General features: G+C 43.0%; 1 protein-coding gene across 3 annotated transcripts in view; it reads right to left on the reverse strand.

The window, feature by feature from the left end:
* Positions 1 to 19,517, reverse strand: part of IGHMBP2 (immunoglobulin mu DNA binding protein 2) — a 67,815-nt gene that overhangs the window by 43,996 nt on the left and 4,302 nt on the right. For all 3 annotated transcript variants that reach the window (XM_035122726.3, XM_088665503.1, XM_088665510.1), the window contains exons 3-8: positions 17,482 to 17,674; positions 16,871 to 16,968; positions 12,445 to 12,608; positions 11,484 to 11,684; positions 5,467 to 5,614; positions 3,507 to 3,681 (exon numbers count right to left, since the gene is read on the reverse strand). In XM_035122726.3, the coding sequence (XP_034978617.3) occupies positions 3,507 to 3,681; positions 5,467 to 5,614; positions 11,484 to 11,684; positions 12,445 to 12,608; positions 16,871 to 16,968; positions 17,482 to 17,674 (979 nt within the window). The remainder of the gene's footprint in view (positions 1 to 3,506; positions 3,682 to 5,466; positions 5,615 to 11,483; positions 11,685 to 12,444; positions 12,609 to 16,870; positions 16,969 to 17,481; positions 17,675 to 19,517) is intronic.

The following is a 19,517-nucleotide window of genomic DNA, read 5'->3' on the forward strand; positions in this document are numbered from 1 at the left end:
ACCAAGCAGGGCCGTCTTAAGTGTACCAGGCGCCGTGGCACGATGATCCCTCCGGCACCCCTTGCGCTCCGTCGGGCAGGGCCAGGCGCAGCGGGCAGCTGGAGGGCGTGGCGTGACAGGCAGGGACACTGTCAACTGTGCTCCCAGTCCAGGGAGCCCTAGCTGCTGCCCCGACAGAAGGTTTGCCTACAGAGCATTGTGGGGCAGCGCCTGCCCACACTCCTTCAAGTCACAGCGAGCACAGACAGCGCTGCCCCACAATGCTCCGTGGCACCTCATTTGCAAATTAGGTGCCACAGAGCATTGTGGGACAGTGCTGTCTGTGCTCGCTGTGACTTGAAGGAGTGTGGGCGGAAGGTAGCCCTGTTCCTCTTCCCTGCTGCCCCTCGATGGAGGCAGCTCCGCTGCTGCTGCTGCTGCTGCTGCCACCTCGCTTCAGCCACCGCTGCCGGGAAAGGAGTGAAGCGGGCAAGGCAGAGGCGCAGGCGGCTCTGTGTGCCACCTTGATGTGCCCCCTGCTGGGTGGGTGTCATGGTGCACTGCGCCAGTCAGCCCAATGGGAAGGACAGCCCTGCTACCAAGAGCATAGCTGCCAAGTTCTCCCTTTTTAAAAGGGAAATTCCCTTATGCTGAATAGGCTTCCTCGCGAGAAAAGGAAAAACTTGGCAGCTATGACCAAGAGGAATTGGGGTCCTGCTATCAGCCAGAACTCAGGCCTGCAAATGCTGCTATTTGAAGAGCAGGTTGGCTTTAATTAAGATCTCCCTCACCTATAATTAGATGGAGGATGAGGAGGCCTACCTGGTTTGTATTACTAAGACCCAGACGGAGGAGAAGGGTGAACTTTGTCCCAGTCAGCTGTGCCCACTTTAGGTACTTGGTGCAGCATCGAAGCAGGCTCAAGGGCAAGGGAGGGGGAGATGTTGCAGTCTATAGGAATTCTCTGTCCATATCCCCACACAAGAGGACAAATAATTGAGAGAGTGACTTGGAGGGCTGCATTCTCCTTCTGGGACCTGAGGTTCCCCATGCTCCTCCAAGGTAAACATGTGTCAGGCTGCCAGAATAGCCTTGCCGTAAAATCTATATATCAGGAACAGGCATGCAACTTGAAGGCAATGAACTTTATTGCTTAACAACCAGAGAGACACCAGACACTCTCAGGCTATGAAAGCTGCAGAAGCTAGAAATCTCTCCCCACCTTCCTTTAGTTAAGCATTTCTCTCTGTACATTCTTCTGGCATGATTCAACTTTTCTTATCTGCTCTTTCTGTTTTTCAGCTCTCCTTTCTTGCACTAAGAAAGGGGTGGGGGGAGAAGGGGCTGGAATAGAAATGTTCTGCAACGCAGATCCCCATCAGGGTCTGTGTCCACACTGTGCCTCTCCCCTTTGCCCCCCACTCTCTGGCTCCAAGACTTCCTTGATGGTTCCCTCTGTGGATTGCTCTTCCCTGTCCCACCAGTCTGAGTCAGACTCAAATTCTCCCTCCCCTGGTGCTTCTCGGGCAACTGGCAGCCACCACTCCTCCTCGTCTAGCCAGTCCCTGACAACATGCCAATGATCCACCACCTCTTCATGGAACGCTATGCAAATGAGAGAATCTGCTGACAATTTAAGAATGGCAGGGCTTTAATTTGACATGCTACTTCTGGACAGAAGAACAAGAATCAAGATACTCAGTGCAGGCATAGCCATCTGCAATGCATCCTGTCTGAAGAGCAATTGGGTTACAGATCTAGGGTACTGCTGATGTCTTGAACATTCATTGTGTTTAATACAGTGAGTTCCTTGGGCATCATTTATTGGCAACTCTGCTTTGGAGATGTAAATCTGTAAACACTATTGATTAGAGCCATGTTCTCTCAAGCTCTGTTTTGGTTTAAATCTATTAAACCAAAAGGAAGTGCAGAAAGTCCACTATCTCTAAATACTGCTGTGAAATGTAACAGCACGCTTTAGTCCCAACTCAGATATTAGTTTGTAAGACAGCAGAATCTGAACCAGACAAATTATTTTACTGCCATGTTGTTTACAAGGAAATTTTACAAAACTCAAGTATCAAGAAACCTGTTTTCACTTCTAACCAAGCTTTGAACAGCATAAATTAAAAAATATAGATTGAAGGGAAAGTGCATAAAGATGTCCATCAACTTCACTGCTATTTTCTTTTTCAATGCTCTTGTCAATATTTCAGAACAGAGAGATTTCTGCAAGAACTCAACAGCAGAACAGCTTGTACAAACCTCATGATATGCATCTGAAAATAGCTATAGGGCCTCATGATAAGGACAGGAACATTAAAGCTCAAAGCTAAAATGATTTACTGGTACCTAAAAAATAGCATACACTACAGGGTGGAAATCTTATTATGTGCTCATAATAAAATTTGCAAAACCTGCTTACATCTGAGTAACCTGTATACTTTATTGTAATAACAATCAGGAGTATATGAGATCCATAAAATTCATGTGCATAAAAAAAAACTGACTAAAGATTTACATAGTAAGAGCAGCACACACAACAATGCACAATTTATAGGCTTCTTGCATGCTAATTTCCTACTGGGAGTAGAAAGTAAAAAGCAGAGGAGAAATACATTCCTGTTAGTGGCTTAATGCCTCTCAGAGAGCAGGTCCATGAATAAGATGTAATTTTTTTTCTAGCACAGCAGTAATTCCTAACAGAAAAACTCAAGCAAACCAGGAACGCACACACACAGCCCTATATGAAAACTCAAAACCCAAACTTTTGATAATGAATATATGAAGAGGATCTCAAAAAATGTAGTGATCTGTCAGTATCTTCCTGCTACAGTGCATGGAAACTAGCAGCTCACTATTTTGGTGATGGTGCCAGCTTATTCGAAATCCTGGCCAGTTCACTCTTTCTCAAAACAGGTTTTACGCAAGCTACTTCCCTAGGCCCTCCCTGCCTAAGCTTCTAGTGCTCTTGGTCATTCCTCTACACCCGTAATTTTCAAATTTTGAGGAGGGAGAAATTAATTAATTCAACAGTTAGCAACTCCTGTGAGCCCAAAGCACTCATCCTCAGCAAGCAACCTTCTCTGAGATGTAGGAATTCTGCTAAATCTCTATATTGGGTATTATCACACTGCAGAATCACACACCCACAGAGAAGGCTACTGGATATTTGTCTCCTTCTAATCAGAAGGCACAGCTCTCAATGAGGACAAATTATTATTATCTTTTCAGGCGCAACAGCAAAGTATGTCTATTATGACTGATAGGGGAAAAAATCTACCCTTGTGATCAGAGTCCATGGTTCTAACCACTCCTGCTAAAAATGTTTTTCTGCTGATCTATTGGTACCAATGTCCTTAAATAAGGACAGGGTAGGTTGGCTCAGCTATTAACAGCCCTACCTGCTGCACAGTTAAACACTGGTAATGATGTCCAAACTGAAACACTTCCCATCAACCCCCAGGTAAATGTTTTCCCCAACACTCCAAATAATTAATGGCCCAATTTTGGGAAATGTTCCTTACTTGTGAGAGATGATTGTGGGAGGCAGCTGCTTGTGATCTCCAGCCAGGACACACTTCCTGGCCTTCAGCAGAGGTATCCAGCAGCTTGCTTCAAATGCCTGCGCACATTCATCAATTACCACCAGATCAAAGTGGTTCTCAGGAAGTAGCTTCAGCGGACCATCAGAAGAGGCTCCTAGTTAACAAGAGAAAATGTTAAAGTTATGCACCATAGCAAAAGGTGGAGGAAATATGTGTTGGCCTTGACATGCTGGATACCTGTGTCTTTTCAAAGTACCACAAGCCTTCACATTATGTAGTTCTCAGCAGTGTGCTGTGAGTGTGACGGGCAACAGAGGATCCATCTGACAGCCCATTTACCTGTTTACCAAAACACTTCTCTTAATGAACAAGCACACTTGGGTATTTCTGTGGAAAAGTTCATCCATCCCTGCAGGTGAGGCAGAAGGAATGCTTGCCAGGTGTGTGTATGTCTCTGTGTGGGTGCAGTGGGAGAAGTATTGGAAACACTAAGTGGCTTTTAAAAGGAACAGGCTGAATCATCTCTGAAAGGAGGGATATGGTGCTCAAATATGTGTAAATGTTAGGACCTCTAACTGCAGGGAGCCCTGAGCCCAAATACACCCCTTTGATAAGCTTGGCATGATCCCAACACCCTTGGCTACTGCCTCTGCCATGTAGGCAATGTGCCCTCTCTTTGGGCACAAAAAACCTGAGCAGTACACTTGCCAAGCCCTGAGTGTGACCCCATATATCCTTGCCCTGATAAATGTCTCAACTTTAACTGACAACTCTTGCTCTTGAAGCAACAGCCTCCAAGGGATCACATTTGTAGTATCTTCTTTCAAATAGTAAATTGGAAAAAAATTGCCAAAGTCCAGTACACCCTAAGATGGCCAGTATTAGGAGACCTAACTCACCCAAAGAGTAGATGGCAATATAGATCTGTTCCTAGATTATGCCACTTGGATTTCAGAAGGGATAATCAAATGACTAAACACTCCTGCATTTAAAAATGAACAAACCACACACCTTCCTGGCACAACTAGATGTCAGGGAGGAAGATACTAGCCTAGCCTTCTTCCAGGTGTGCTAGGTTTGAATACACTCTAGTATTCTGCTTGTCTAGAACACTCAGTGGTGAGAGATTTAAAGTACTATTTCAGCTTTCCAATCAAAAGGGAAACATTATTTTAAACAACAAATTGACTTTAATATGGCACTTGCGTTGTACTCATAAATAATCTTTGCACATGTTTGTAACATTTAATATGCAATCTTTTTCACTCAGGTTATTTGCAAGCTTCCCTGATAAATATACCATGGGGATCGCCAACAGGAGCAATTTGTCTGGTCCCTGATCCAAGAAGCCACATTAAGTACATACTTTAAAACACAATTCACGGCTTTCTTGGGTCCAAATGCTTGATTAGTTATATAAATAATGCATGTTCCCTTCCCTCATTAGCCGGCATAAAGTAAAAGATGTTCTATAAAACATGAATGGCAGAGTTGTGTGTGTGGTACACATGCACACAGTATTGATTAGTTATACAAACCATCCAACTGCAAAGCAGAACTGCACAGAAGAAAAAGGCATCTAGCACAGGCATCCCCAAACTTAGGCCCTCCAGATGTTTTCAACTACAATTCCCATCTTCCCCGACCACTGGTCCTGTTAGCTAGGGATCATGGGAGTTGTAGGCCAAAACATCTGGAGGGCCGCAGTTTGGGGATGCCTGATCTAGCAAGACACAATTCTGTATACGGCACATACCGTTACACATACTGGGCTGAGAATCAATTCAAAGATGCACTGGGCAATCTTTGGTGTTCGTAATAAAGCGCAATAAAGCAGTGGAGTGTAGAGCAGCCTAAATCTGTAACTGCCAATAACCTGATTTAGCTATTCTTCAAGGCAAAAAACCCCACCCAAACAAACCAGAAAAGTTCCTCTAACCTGTGTTTGTTGCCAGAATAACATTAGCTTTTGTCAGTATTTCAGTCATAGCAGCTTCCTCTCGCTCTTTCAGTTCTTTTCTCAGTGTTTTGATCTCATTTAGAAAATGGCTTCTTTCTCCTTTGTCTTGGGCTTTTCTGGTTTTCACCTGTAGAAAAGGGAAGAAGAGGAAAACAATTTCCCCATACTACAAAGTAGCTTATGGCCCAGGGTATCACTATACCCAATGTTTAGCAGCTAAGATTAATAGTTAATAAAACAAAAACTTCCCCATTAAAATGCAGCATACCGCAATTCAACATCAAGCTGCTCTCTTTTCAGCCCTTCTGCCTATACTGATAAAATGTAAATCATCATGAGAAAGGGAAATATAGTTTGTTGATAGTATATTGGAGTGATGAATTCAATATGGATTATTTAATGGGACGTACTGTTGATGAATGATGTTTTTTTTCTGGTTGTAGCATCAATAATTCCCCTTCCCCAGCAAAACACAGCTTTTCATCTATGTGAGGATCCAGCTGGGATTCATTAATCCCTGAAAATATGCAGACTAGCTCTAGGGTTTATTTAATTGGTTAGTGATAATGACTATTCTAACACAGAAGTCTCAAACACCCCTTTGCTCCAGATTTTGCAAGCTGAGGACATACTAATTAAAATACACTGCAACTTTCAGCACCTGCAACACTTTCTAATTGTGCATGTCTTTTAAAATAAAACATTACACACAATGTGACCAGTAGGTAGCATTATTTTGTTGTTACCCACATGGTCATCCTAATGTGGTTTGTCACATCTAAGCAGCACATTGTACAAGACTTCCCAACACCAATAAATATCTCACAATATAAATAATTTTGTGATTTAGCTCAGCTGCATATTCAAAGTCACAGGTGTAAATTGGCAGCAAAGTAAGATGGAGACAAAGTTTCTATATTTCTCCTCATCTTAGCTTTGTTTGGCATGCCTTCATCTCAAGGCAACCCCATTACGCTGTCTAGCTTGCATTGGATGAAAACCTCAGTTCGAAGGAGGACACCTTTCTAACTCTAAGAGCAGGCACCAAATGTATGAGGTGAAGCTAGGCAACCTACCTAAACTCCCGTTGATATAGATTACCATGAGGTAACCCCTACAGCATTTGTCTGGGAGATGAGATATATAATTTTCAAGATAGATGGGCATAATCAATTCATTTTCAGAGGCGCATGAGAGACTTACCATTTATAAGAGAAGGCAGCAGTAGGTTCTCTGCTTTCTTTTCTTCAACACCACCACTTAGTCTCGACTACCCAGGCCCTTGCAGAGCCAAGCAGAGGCCTGGGCCAGGTAGATAATGTGGCCCTTTTTAAAAAACCTTTTGTTACTCCCCCCCCCCATTTTACTGATTGTGAATATGCTAACCGAGACCCCCTTTGGAATCGGAGGCCCGGGCCAAGTGGCCTATATGCCCCCCCCCCCGGTCTGGGCCTGCGACTACCAACCGCATCCTGATGGGATTCCAATGTCTTGGAGAAATGGCCCAATGATGTCACGATGTAATGTCACCACTCCCCAAGGCATGGCTGGGGCATGGGTAGCTGCTCCCCCCAGCGGCCAGTTGGGGAACCAACTTCTTTTCTCCCCGCCAGCAATGCCCCTGGGGACAGTGCTGCCATGATGTGGCAGTGCTCCGATTGGGCCACTCTGTGGGACATGGGAATGTCGCCAGGTTGCCAAATGAAGTTCTGCCACTGAAGCAAAGCCATTTTGGTTGAAAGAAAAGAAGGTGAAAACCCTCTGCCGACTACTCTTATAAATGGCAAGTCCCCCTTGTTCTCCTCTGAAAATTAATTGATTTTGCCCTCCCTTCCTGTGTTATTTGGGGTAAATAAAACATAAACAAATATCTAGAAACAACTTCATTTTTTGTAGTATTAAACTGCAAAAAAAATATTCTATGGCCTTACAATTAAAATCATATAAATACCAACTCAGAAGTTTCATTCAGCTGAATGAAACTTGCTCCCAGCTAAATTTATATAGGATTGCAGCATTAATATCAGTTCTTGTTCAAAAGAGGCAACTATGGGTGCAGGGTTTTTAAAATTACAAGATATACCAGACCAAGTACAGTGGTGCCTTGGGTTGAGTACACAATCTATTCCGGGGTGCCATCCGCACACCGAAAAGTACTCAACCCGAGTGGTGCTTTAATGCATGCGCGAAGTGCCGATAGAGCACTTCTGCAAATGCGTGAAGTGCGCAGAACACTTCTGCGCACGCGGCAGAACCCAGAAGTAAACACTTCCAGGTCCGCCAAGTACACAACCCGAAAGTACGCAACCCGCAGCGAACGCAACCCGAGGTATGACTGTATGTAAGAATATGAAATCTTCTGAATTAATACAAGTTGCCCCTTCCCCATTGGCTTTGTCTCAAGTCCTCACAAATAATCTTGTGACAGAATAATAAAATTGCTAGCCTTTATTCCTGTGATATTTCTACCCTTCTGGGTCACTGCAATAAAGTGGCTAGAATGTTGGGGTGGTGTTAAATGAGTCTTTTAGCCTATGCTATTGCCTGTGTGTCACATTTGCTGCTTCCTTCAAAACCGGAGGGGGGGCATGTTTAGAAATCAAGAAATATCCCATATAATAGAAAGTCTTGCATACTCCTGTGCCAGGAGATGATCCAAATAATAATAATAATATTACCTTTTCTGGATATTTTATTTTCTTGGGACACAACAAAATAAAATAAGAAATAATGAAATAAAGTAAGAAAGTAAAAAGTAAAGCAATTGCAATATACAAAACCTATAAAGTTGCTGAACCCTTTCCATGACTGCTGGCTGTGGAGACACTGGAGAGATAGGCAAGCTACTTTCCATTGCAATTTGCTTTGGGAGGGCACTAGTCTCTCAAAACAATTACACTCTCCTGGATTCCTCCCAAATAGGGAACAACTTCTGAGCTGTTTCATTGCTCCGGCAAATAAAGAGAAATCTGAAAATGCTGAAAGAGGCAAACTCTGTAGCTTTCACTAAAGAAGAACATTTAGCTCCCAGCATATTATTACAGTACATACAAGTGGAAACTGCAACAAGATGTTGCAGTATATACTCACCTCCTAACAGGGGTGTTCTTGTCCAGCGTGCCTTCCTCCAGGATATCATAAGATGTTAGGGACTAAAAAAGCTAATTCATTCTACCCCTTTAGTTTCTCTTCCAACTGACACAACATTCTGTAATGCCTGGTGTCCACTGAACATACTGAGCCCTCATTAGGATTTTGGTGGTTGCGGTAGTTTTTAAATTGTACTTCTCCAAAACTTGGGATTCCCCCTCCCACAAGCATGCTGATACCTCCCTCTTGTCTCTCAGTGGGTCCATTTTGGTTCCGTTCTGATCAGCATGAGGGCACTGAGACTTCATTACTGTATTGAGAGAGGTTGATGACTATTGTACCCTACCCTTCCCTTACGAGGTGCTTAAGGTGATGTACAACCACCAGCACCACAATTATATCCTCACAACGGCTGTGTGAAATAGGCACGGTCGAGAGTGAATGACTCAAGGTCGCCAGTGACCTTCATGGATGCTGGGGTCTTCCTCCTCCTAGTATACTACTCTGGCTCTCAGTGCAGTGTGGGGTATTACACAAATAAATTGCAGTTAAGAGCAGAGTTGCCTGTTATGCTCTAGTTTAAATAATTGGCCACTGTAGTTTAAGGGAAGATTGTACATCAGAACACCACTGCTCCAGAGAACACAATGGATAGCGCTCAGCTCTGAACATTCCAGAAAACATTCTGTTTTCTGTTAGGTTGGGGTTTTTTTAGTTTCGATGAGGCAAACATAATTCACAGGCAGCTCTCCTACAGAGCAGTGGAGAAAGTGAAGGCACTGATGGCCAATAGGCTACTTTTTGTAACACCAACCTCCCCCCACACACATCCAGTAAATAGCCTTGCGGTATGTAGACCTCTAAACCTCTTGCGACCATGGAGTATTGGAGAACGTAGTGTGGCCAGCAGCCTGCATTTGGTTTGGTAAGTCAAAACTGAGCACATGTTCCTTGCCTTATTTCTTGATACGTATACAAAACAAAAAGAGGGGGGGGAGATTTGCCTTCACAGGATGGAGTCTGTCTAGTTAGCATTCACACCTGCATATGATTTAATTAATCTATGCATCCAGTCAAATGTTTTTTTGCTACCCATGGCAAACATTTTGTTCTGGCACCCACCACACTTTTATCAATTCTGGCACCTCATCTTCCCCCCCCCCCAAATAAAAACAAGCACTGAATTCATTTCATCCCCTGCTCCAACTTCATCTCTCTGCAACACCAACACCAAGCAGGAAATGCCCCCACCCAAGCAATCTCTGTTCTAGATTGCCACTGTCAGATCTGTAAATATACCTTTAAAGGATAATAATGACAGAGGAATGCGTAGAGCAAACAGCATCTCAGGCCTGGGACCCTCCATCCCAATACTCTGAGTGGCTCTCCAGCAAAGTTAGTTGCTAACCAGGGATTGGATGGAAAGAGATCTAGAAAGTATCACTAAGAAAGCTTATTTACAGTCAAATGAAAGCCAGATTAGCCAGTGAGTAGCAAAGTGTACATGAATCTGGGTGACCTGGGTTAAGCTTCCAGTTCCAATGCTGCTATAATGTGGCCTTGGGCAAGTCACTATCTCTCATTCATAATATGAGGAACAGCCACCTACCTATGTGTGCGTGTTGTGGCAATTTGCACAATAAAGGTTATAAAGCATGGTTTAAATAAATGAGAATAATACTAATTATAACTAGTAAAAATGCTTTTGAGGGTGCTAAAGAAGCAAAGGTATAAAGGAGCAAGCAAGACAAATAAAGATCATTACTGCATCATTTCCCAGAGACTGAAGGGGCTTAAAAGTGGACCGGGCAGGCAAAAGTGTGTGCCAAGTCCTGAAACCCATTTCAGGTATGCCTCGTGGACAAATTCCCAGCATAGTGCATTTAATTTAATTATTAAGCCATTTTGTACAATGTCACTGGGAAAGAAATGCAATAATTTGTAATAATAAATAATATCCCAATTAAATTAGTGCCACATTTTAAATTAAGTTTAAAGCAGGAAATTAAATAAAGAGGATGGCAGAGAACTCTAAAACTATGCTGCGACAGGCAGGATGGAACATGTAACAAATTGAGCTACCAATACTTTTAATGAATTTTCTTCCAATACTTTTAAGTGGTAATGCTATGGGTGCATTGCATTCTCTACTTGGGTGGTGATCAGGAAAAATATATATGGAGAATTCAGAAATCACTACCCCATTCAGCCCCAATGAGCCTCAGTGGGGGGGGGGGTGTTCATGAAAGCAGATGTCATTTCTTCTGTTCATCCAATGACTCAGCCTTCACCTAAAAGCAAAGGCCAGAGCTGAAAGGGACCAGTGCTAACACTTACTAAGCTTCAGTAAGGAAGAGGTTATGCTTTTTAATCTCTCCTTAAGTATTTCGCTGTTCTACTGCGTCCAGCAGTCATATATACTACCAGTTACACACTTGTCATGAAAAACTGAGATAGGTCTGATTATATACAGCTACTTCACAGATCAAATTTTTTGAAGACATAGACCTAAGACACTGAATCAGTGCCTGGATGAGATAATAGGTTTATTGTTGTTGTTTAATTGTTTAGTCGTGTCCGACTCTTCGTGACCCCATGGACCAGAGCACGCCAGGCTGTTTATAGATTTTACAAATAAAATTAGCAGATAAATAAATAAGCCTGATTTTGACCCTCCAATTTTACACTGCCTACACACATACCAGAATTGCCCTCCACAACAATGAGTGCTTGCTTCTTTGAAAAACAAAGAGCAATCCCATGATTCTGAATATTGCATACATCAGACTGTATTGCACTTATACCTTCTCAGAGTTTAAAGCATTCTGCACATATCAGAAACATATTCTGAAGAATACTTATCCATTTAAAAAAAAGACTGTGGAAAAATGGAATGCAAAACTCACAAATGCTTGATCAATATCTTTCCTGATATCTGCTACAATCTGGGCATTATCCCCATGTGCCAAAACTGCATCAAGTGAATGGCACTGTATGGACTCCAAGAGTCGAGCTGGGTGACCAAGGCGCAGGATCCGCTCTTTACAGCCAGCGAGTCTTTCTACCAAGTTGTCAACTGCAATGTTAGATGGAGCACAGCACAAGACCTAGGAGAGGAGCACATTTTTAAAAACAATTTGTTTCACTAAAATGGCCAAAAAAGATATGCAAACTCTCCTAGTTTGAAGAAACAGCTTCAAAACAGAAGGGAAAGGGGATCCTTTTATTAAGTGTCAGAGGAAGAGACACATTTAAAAATAATAATGATAAGATGATGTTTCTCATTATTCCAGAGTCAAACCCAGGCCTCAGGATCTGACATGTAATTGTACTACCTTCCTATGATCTCTCCCAGTTTTGTTTCAGGAAAAAATACAAGGTCAGTAGGGAGGATGGAGAACTTCAAATTAACGGTTAAAGGTGCTTCAATAGTATGGACAAATGGGTTCAAACAGCAGCTCCACCCCAGCCAACACCATCTATTGTAATCTTGGAGGAGTCTTGCAACCTATCCCGAGTCACTCCCCAACCTATAACTAGGGAACAAGAGGGCCACACTGTCGTGGGGACAAATACAATGAAGATTTTAAAATTCTTATATACACTGCTAATAAAGTGATGCTCCCTCTTCCTGCTATCAACCCAGTTCCCATAGCATTCAAAGGGACACAGAAATATGTCGTAAAATGCAGAATGGCTGGGCTGAAGTAATGGAAATGGTGAGACTCAGCTATGTTCCCCACCGTTTGGGGACCTCAAACCCCTGGAGAGCTGCTGCCAGATCATACAAAACTGTCGAGGATTAGGCGGCCATCATTATGTTCTGCCATCAAGCAGCTCCCTTAGAATCCATACCCACTCACTCACTTTCAAGCCTTGCTGAACAGCTTGGAGTATTATCTCCACCACCGTAGTCGTTTTGCCTGTTCCAGGTGGCCCATGGATGATGGCAAGCTCTTTCTGTGCCAATGAGAAGCAAACAGCCTCCTTCTGAGAGGCATCCAGTGATTCATTGTAGTACTTCAACAGCTCTGCAAGAAGCAGCAGGAGGAGCATTTGTTCAGATCTCAGTCCCACAAGGAACATTTGCAAAAGAAAGCAAACGCAACAATGCAAATAAGAGGCTGCTCCTGGAAGCAGATTTGATAGCAAGAATAACCTTTGCAACAAAAGAAACATCCTGGTTAATACTCAGAGGAGTCAGGATCCCTAGTGTGAGCCCATACTGAGTCCTGGCTTCCATTAAGACAGACTATGTTTAGCTGCAAATATTCCCAGTCTTCAAACTCTATTTCAGAGACATTCTGCATCATTATTTAAATCTGTGTTGGAATAGAAAGTCAGTGTGTTGTGCCAGGATGTATTTTAAAGAGGCAGTACATTTACAATAATCTCACCGTCATCATCTCACTAAGAAGTTCTTGGTTTTTTGCTTTTGTTTTAAAAAAAAAAACCCACCTTCCTTGCTAGAAGGCCAAACACCAGCACTGCTTAAGTAGGTATGACAGGGCTTCTTAGAATGATTAATAGCATCCTACAAAAGTGGGGAGCAAGAAAGAGCATTATGTGCCATGGCAATGATTGCAAAGGAGCTTGTAAGTGCAAGAGCAATGTTCAAATTCCTGCTTTGACAGAAACCCTTTTTCCATGGCCTAAAGCAAGTCATACAATCTATCAGTCTCATTTTCTCATCTGCAAAACAGGGTTACTAAATAATATCCTATCCAGCTGTGCAAAGATAAATGAGATCAAGATTTCAAAAGTCGAGGTACATTTGCCTTGAACACAGTGAGAACACATTCAGAGCAGACTTGAGACGTTAAAAATATTTTGCACAGCAAATGTTACAGGAGTTCATATAATTAATATCTAAACTTTACGCTTTCAATTGCAAAAGATAAAAGAGGATGGCTTTGGCCTCTATCCTGCTGCTAGTTTGATGTCAGAGTATTACAGTAATCAGCAGAAGAACATTTGGTCTCCGAGGTCCAGAGGAAATCAAGTAAAATATAAAGGAGGGTGTTTTGGCTTTTCTTTTTTACAAAAGAGGAACAGTTGGCAAGTAGGAGTTCTCGTTGTTAGTTTGGCAAATGCTACGTGGAACAGGCATTTATAATTTCAGGCTGGCAAAAGACACAGAACTGACAATTTAATTCCTCTGTATCTGCAAGAAGCTGGCACATCAGAAGGGGCAGTGAGCGTCACCTTTGCTAAACCAGGTTGCCAAGAGGTTTCTCATTCTAAACAGCAGGAAAGGGAAGTACCCCAATTCATTCAATTTTTAGCATTTCCACTTGGATGACCCATCAGGATGCACCTTTCAGTTTTACAGAAGGCACACTTTACACTGACCATTAAAAGACTGTCTTAAGGTCCCATTTCTTCCAGCCTTCTTTTGATTTGTTTTACAGTTTTATTAGTAACTGTAACTGCTTTATTTGTTTTACCATTGGAAGCACTTTTTAAGGAAATGGTTTTCCCCTCTTCAGAGGGGAAATCGGCAAGGCTAGGCTAATGCTTGTAGCTGATTCTGTGGTTTTGCTAAAAAAACAGATTTTTTTTATTACATTCCATGTGAATTCACTGGTTTCAGGTTACTGAACTCTGGAAAACATCCCACAACAGTAAGGCTGAATCTTTTATTATAATGTTGCCCTGACCCTGTAAGAATTGCCCAGTCCCCATTCATTCTGAACAGCATAACAACCAGCCAGCTGCCTCTGAAAGCTCACAACCCATTGCATGTTGTTACATCTAGCATTCAGTGTTATACAACCTGCTAAGCTTGTTTACAGCAGCTGCCAGGTACTCTGACTAACCACAGCTGCTGCTGCCTTAGAATGAACTAGTAAGATCACGGGCACCTCAGGTGGTAGTACAGCAAGATGTCTCCTTCTGGGTCTGCAGCAATGCCATTGCTGGACCCATGGTGCAGGCTGGCCTTACTTAGTGGGTAGTAGTGGCTGGCCATGCTCCTGTATGCTGCTACTTCTAGGTGATGTGGGACTGGCTGGCTGGTCACGGCAACAGGGAGCAATGGGGATTCCTCACTGCAGCACACGGTGGACAACTAGGCAGAAGGCAGTATGCTGAATAATGTTGCCAAAATAAAAGGAAGTACCGTGTGTGCACACTATATGTACGTAAGCATTCTGGGAAACCCACTAAGCAGCAGCTCAGAAAAATGGGCAGGTGCCATGACTCAAGACCAGCCAGGCCTGACCAAAGGGAAAGCCACTTTGAAGCAGCACAGCAATGCAGACCTAACAAGCTTCTCACATCCTCCTTAACAGCACCAGAATGTTCACACAGCTGCACAAAGACATCCTTCATACAGATTCCTTAAAAAATGGAATAAGTACATTTCAAGAGAAGATGAGAAGAAAAGTAAGAGCAGTTACAGGATGGCTTAAGCATATGCTGCTCATAGAAGAATGCTGACCTCTGGTGGTTACCAGCTATCATTATTCCTTTTCCAAAAAAGCCTTTTACGTGGAGTTCTTTCCCAGCCTGCATCTGCATTGAAATGGCTTAAGATGCTTTTTATTGTTTTGTTGTCTGCCACCTACCCTGGGCTCCTTTGGAAGAGGATAGACATTTAATTAATTAATACAGCATTCACAGGTGCTAGCCTAGGCCTAGCTGTCCCCCTGCTGAGCTAGTCTTCAGTGTGAAGATAGCTTTTTATGGGGAGGAGAATGCAAATGTGTGTGACCACCTGCTTTGGAAATGCAATAGTTGAGCTCTATGGTATGATTCTTCCAAGCATGCAGATTGGCCCTGACACACTGACTAATCTTCTGGCAAACATCTGCATCAGAAAGTATGTGCCACCTTTCTCCAGTAGTTGAATTAGATAAGCAGGCATGTACTGCATTGTTCACTAGAAACAGATTATAGGACTGTGACCTTTTCGTCCCACATATTATTCTTGAGAACAACTAGACTGTTTAGTTCACACAATAAGTAAAAGTACCTGTAACATGCAGCTGAAACTTAAGACCTGTTATATTGTGTAAGCCATGGTGTTTTTCTTGGCACCAGAACTTGTGTCTGCTGGCCCAGGTGACTCCTGGGTGACAGAGAACAGGGATAAGTAACTGAAACTGGAAGGTTTAAGACTAGCTGGTGGGGGACACTACAGTACTGTGAATACTGGTACGGTGCCCATTAAAATGAATGGAGGCTGCAGAGTATGAATGCTGGTGGGTTGCATCTCACGACAGGATCTTGCAACCATTCTGACAAATTGCCATTGTCTCTCTGTCCATCCTCTATTAATTTCTGGCCCCACCACATTCTAAAGATGCCCTTTTGAAAAACATCTAATACCCCTGTTGAGTTTGTGGGTCCATTATGGACTCCTCAAAACTCCAAGGGTAAACTGCAATTCAGAACTCTGGGGAATAATGTTTGGTAGCCTTGCTCACCAACAGAAATTGTGCATCAACCAAATGCAGTTGGTACCCCCACAGCCTTCATTCTACAGGAGGGTGATAGCTGCGGGTGCTCCTAGCACTGTTCCTGCTTTCACCAACACTTTACATTAAGGAATCATAGCTGTGTAACCTCCCATCTGTACTCAATAAGGGTTAAACTGGAAACAAAGCATAAGGGGAAACCACACATAGGATGATTAGACAGCCACACAAGCATTCCCTATTGAATATGGGTTAACAGGAATCACAGCGCAATTCTTCTGTTGCTGCTGAACAACCACACAAGCAAGTTCCTCTACTTTCAAGTGTAATACTTACCAGCCTAGCCAGCAAGAACTGAGCCATTACCACTGCACCTTAATCTAAAATGGTGGCAACAACACGCCCCGCCCCCCCCACCTCATGAGTAACCTCAGTGGTGCTGCCTCATACCGGGAGAGACATGTGGAACAAGAGTGGCCTCTCCACTTGGTGTCTGGCTCCACTGACTGCTGAGGACATTAGGATTCTAAATCTATGAAGACAATCCACAACAATATTTTGTACTGATGCAAGCTCCTTGCACAACAAATGTTTATGCTACTGTGATGCACGTGTAAGAGAGTGCCAGTGCCAGAGAGCAGTGGTGCCAGAATCACTTAGCACTGCATCAGATGTTCCAGTGATACTGTTCCTCAACTGGCACAATAGATTGGTGAGGCAGTACTCTCAGGGCTCGCTAACAAAATATATTTGTACATTTATTGGAACATACATATATATATTGGAACAGTATGTGCTACAATTACTTCTCCAGTGTCCAGAATTTTTCAGCATGGTATCCACATTCTATATAGAGAAGGAAAAGTTCTTACTTATATTGTTGGCATCACTAGGTTCAGAAGAACCGAAGAGGACGTCAATAAGACCAGATGCAGGCCCGGAGCGATACTGACTAAGTGTGTTTAAGGCCCTGCCACAGAAAATAATACAAAGGGAGTGAATCTTAAAAACAATTCCTTTAAAACTCAGGCAATATTGTCAAACAAGAATAAACTTCTGCTGTAAACTTCCAAGAACTGGGTGTTGTTCATCTCTGCAGTCTGTAGATTGAAGGGGGGGGGGTTGGTGAGGAAGGGGAGAAAAAGCTGAACATCCTCTTTCCCTTGCATTGTAGTGGGTTGGACTAGATGACCACCTGGATTTCTTCCATTCCAACTCTATAATTCTATGAACCCATAGTACTAAACTGGGTAAGGAACCCCACTACTTTGCTTATAAGTAGTGAGTACCTACATCACCAAAACTGGCATTTGGAGTCCTTGTACAAAGTTTGTTGTCCTGTGATAATACGGAAAAGGGAGGGGGTGGGAGAACAACCTACTTTCTCCCCATTGTTTTTTACAACTTTTGAAAAGAAAGACATGCTTACTATCCGTTTCAGGTACACAATAAAACAAGACCTGTCCTATATTAGTAGCTTTACCTTTTAAGCCTCTTGTATGTGACATCATTGGTAAGTTTCAGCAGACGATAGGAGTTCCCCTGGTCCAAGCTCACAAGGTTACTTTGAGGCTCATCAATTGCAATCGTGATTGATTTGGGGGTTATACGGGTGACAAGTCCTGTGGAGAGCTGATCACCTTGGCCTGCTGTTTCATAAAGTCCAACAATGTCACCTGCAGATGAAACAGAGAAGAACATTAGGGATACAGAAAGCAGGCAACACGGCTCTATACCAGGTTTGGTTATTTGCCCATCAAACCCAGCATTGTCTACTGTGACTTGCAGTAGCTCTTTCCTAGCAGTCTCTCCCATTGTCTGACACAGCTTTATTTAACCTTGGGGGGGGGGTTAAACCTGGGGCATAAGCAGTATTCCACTGAGTGATGGCTATATGGAGCTCCCTACTAATAAGCATTCCAGTCCTCAGGAATGACTGCAGGAGCCCTCAGCAATCCACCCATCCAGCTCCACACAACTGACTGCCTGTACCCCGCCCCCCAGGATCGATTTCCACCTCCCACATGTCCACCAAGATCCTGACTAATCAGCTGTGAAGCTTCACCTTGAAGCCAGAGTAGAAAAAGCACAGAACTTGGCACTGAGTTGAAAATTCAACACCCAGCTATTTCATTTCAGCAGGTTCATCCCACACTGGCTGGTTGTTGCCTATAATATGGACTGGATGGGAAAACACAGGCTAGGAGGAATCCTATTACAGATCCACCAACAGTACCCACTTTTTTAAGATACCAACTTTGTTCACTTCTGTTTTAATAACACAGGAAATAACTGCTCAATATATTCTTAAAAGATAAGTAGCCATATTGCATTAATAAGCAGAAGTTGTGCAATCCGATATGCTCAGTATGAAGACGGGCATTGTAGTTGACCTGGCAGCAACATCACTGAGAAGATTGGATCTTTAGTTGAATACTGAAACTAGGTGTGCCATCAGACTTATGTACATCTCAAGGAAGCCAGGATCTTTGAGGGCCTTGATCCAGTTCTCGTCTTTGCCCACACAGAATTTAGATCAGCATACCAGGATGCCCTTAGTTAATAGTAAGTCTCCAGAATCACACAGTATATATAGAGCCCCCAGGACAGACATTATCAGTTTTAAAACACACTCACAGATTTATATTTCTAAAATATAGCAAGTGTTAGCCATGCAAGCACCATTTAGTTCCAAAAACCAATCAACAAACCCCTATTGATTGTATCCAGCAATGAGAATATCCTGCTTCAGTAAGTAATTCAAGAACGAATGAAACTCATTTTATACGGTTTTAAAATAGCCAAGGATGCAATGCCATGCTGCTCCCCAATTACTATTATCATGCACAGCTGAGGAGTTAATTCTGCTATACAATTAACCATTTGCTTGAGTCCCTGTGGCAAGAAAGAATTGGCTCCAGGTGAGTCTCCAATCTTCCTCCTGGCCTTAAAGAGCTATTTCCCCCCTTTCCTCCTCCTCAAAAGAAACAGCCCCAAAGTATTCCCTTGGGATGCTGTTCAACACAGGTTCAGATTTGAAAAAACGTGCCTAGTATGTCTGGGCTATCTGTCTCTCTCCTTTGAGGGTTGGGGTGAAAGAGAGAAAAAGAATGGTCCCAATATGCTGTACCGTTCTATTTGACTCTTCCCTTATCTGTACATATTGGAACGGAGGCTTGGAGTCACCAGAACACAAGTTTGTGTCAAACAGCCTAAACAAGGCTGCATTTGGGAAGATGAATGAAGAGCTGTCTTCCTTTCCAGCCTTAGATTTAGGTGATCTAAGACTGCAAAGCAGCAAGCCATACCCAGTCCTGTTTAATATGGAAAACAGAGGGTGCATGCAAGAAAGAGCCACCATTACTGCAGCAAAGTGCAGAAACAACAACCTCAGAGGTGACTGCCCACTGCTTCCCTGTCATCTTGGTTTCAAGGGGAGAAGAGCAACACAGTGGGAGGAGGAAAGAGCTAATAAAGTGCATAGAAAGGAGAAAATAAGGTGAATGGAGCAGGGGTAGT

The sequence above is a fragment of the Zootoca vivipara genome, chromosome 1, assembly GCF_965207765.1.
Source record: "Zootoca vivipara chromosome 1, rZooViv2.hap1.1, whole genome shotgun sequence".
In the NCBI taxonomy this organism is placed as follows: domain Eukaryota; kingdom Metazoa; phylum Chordata; class Lepidosauria; order Squamata; family Lacertidae; genus Zootoca; species Zootoca vivipara.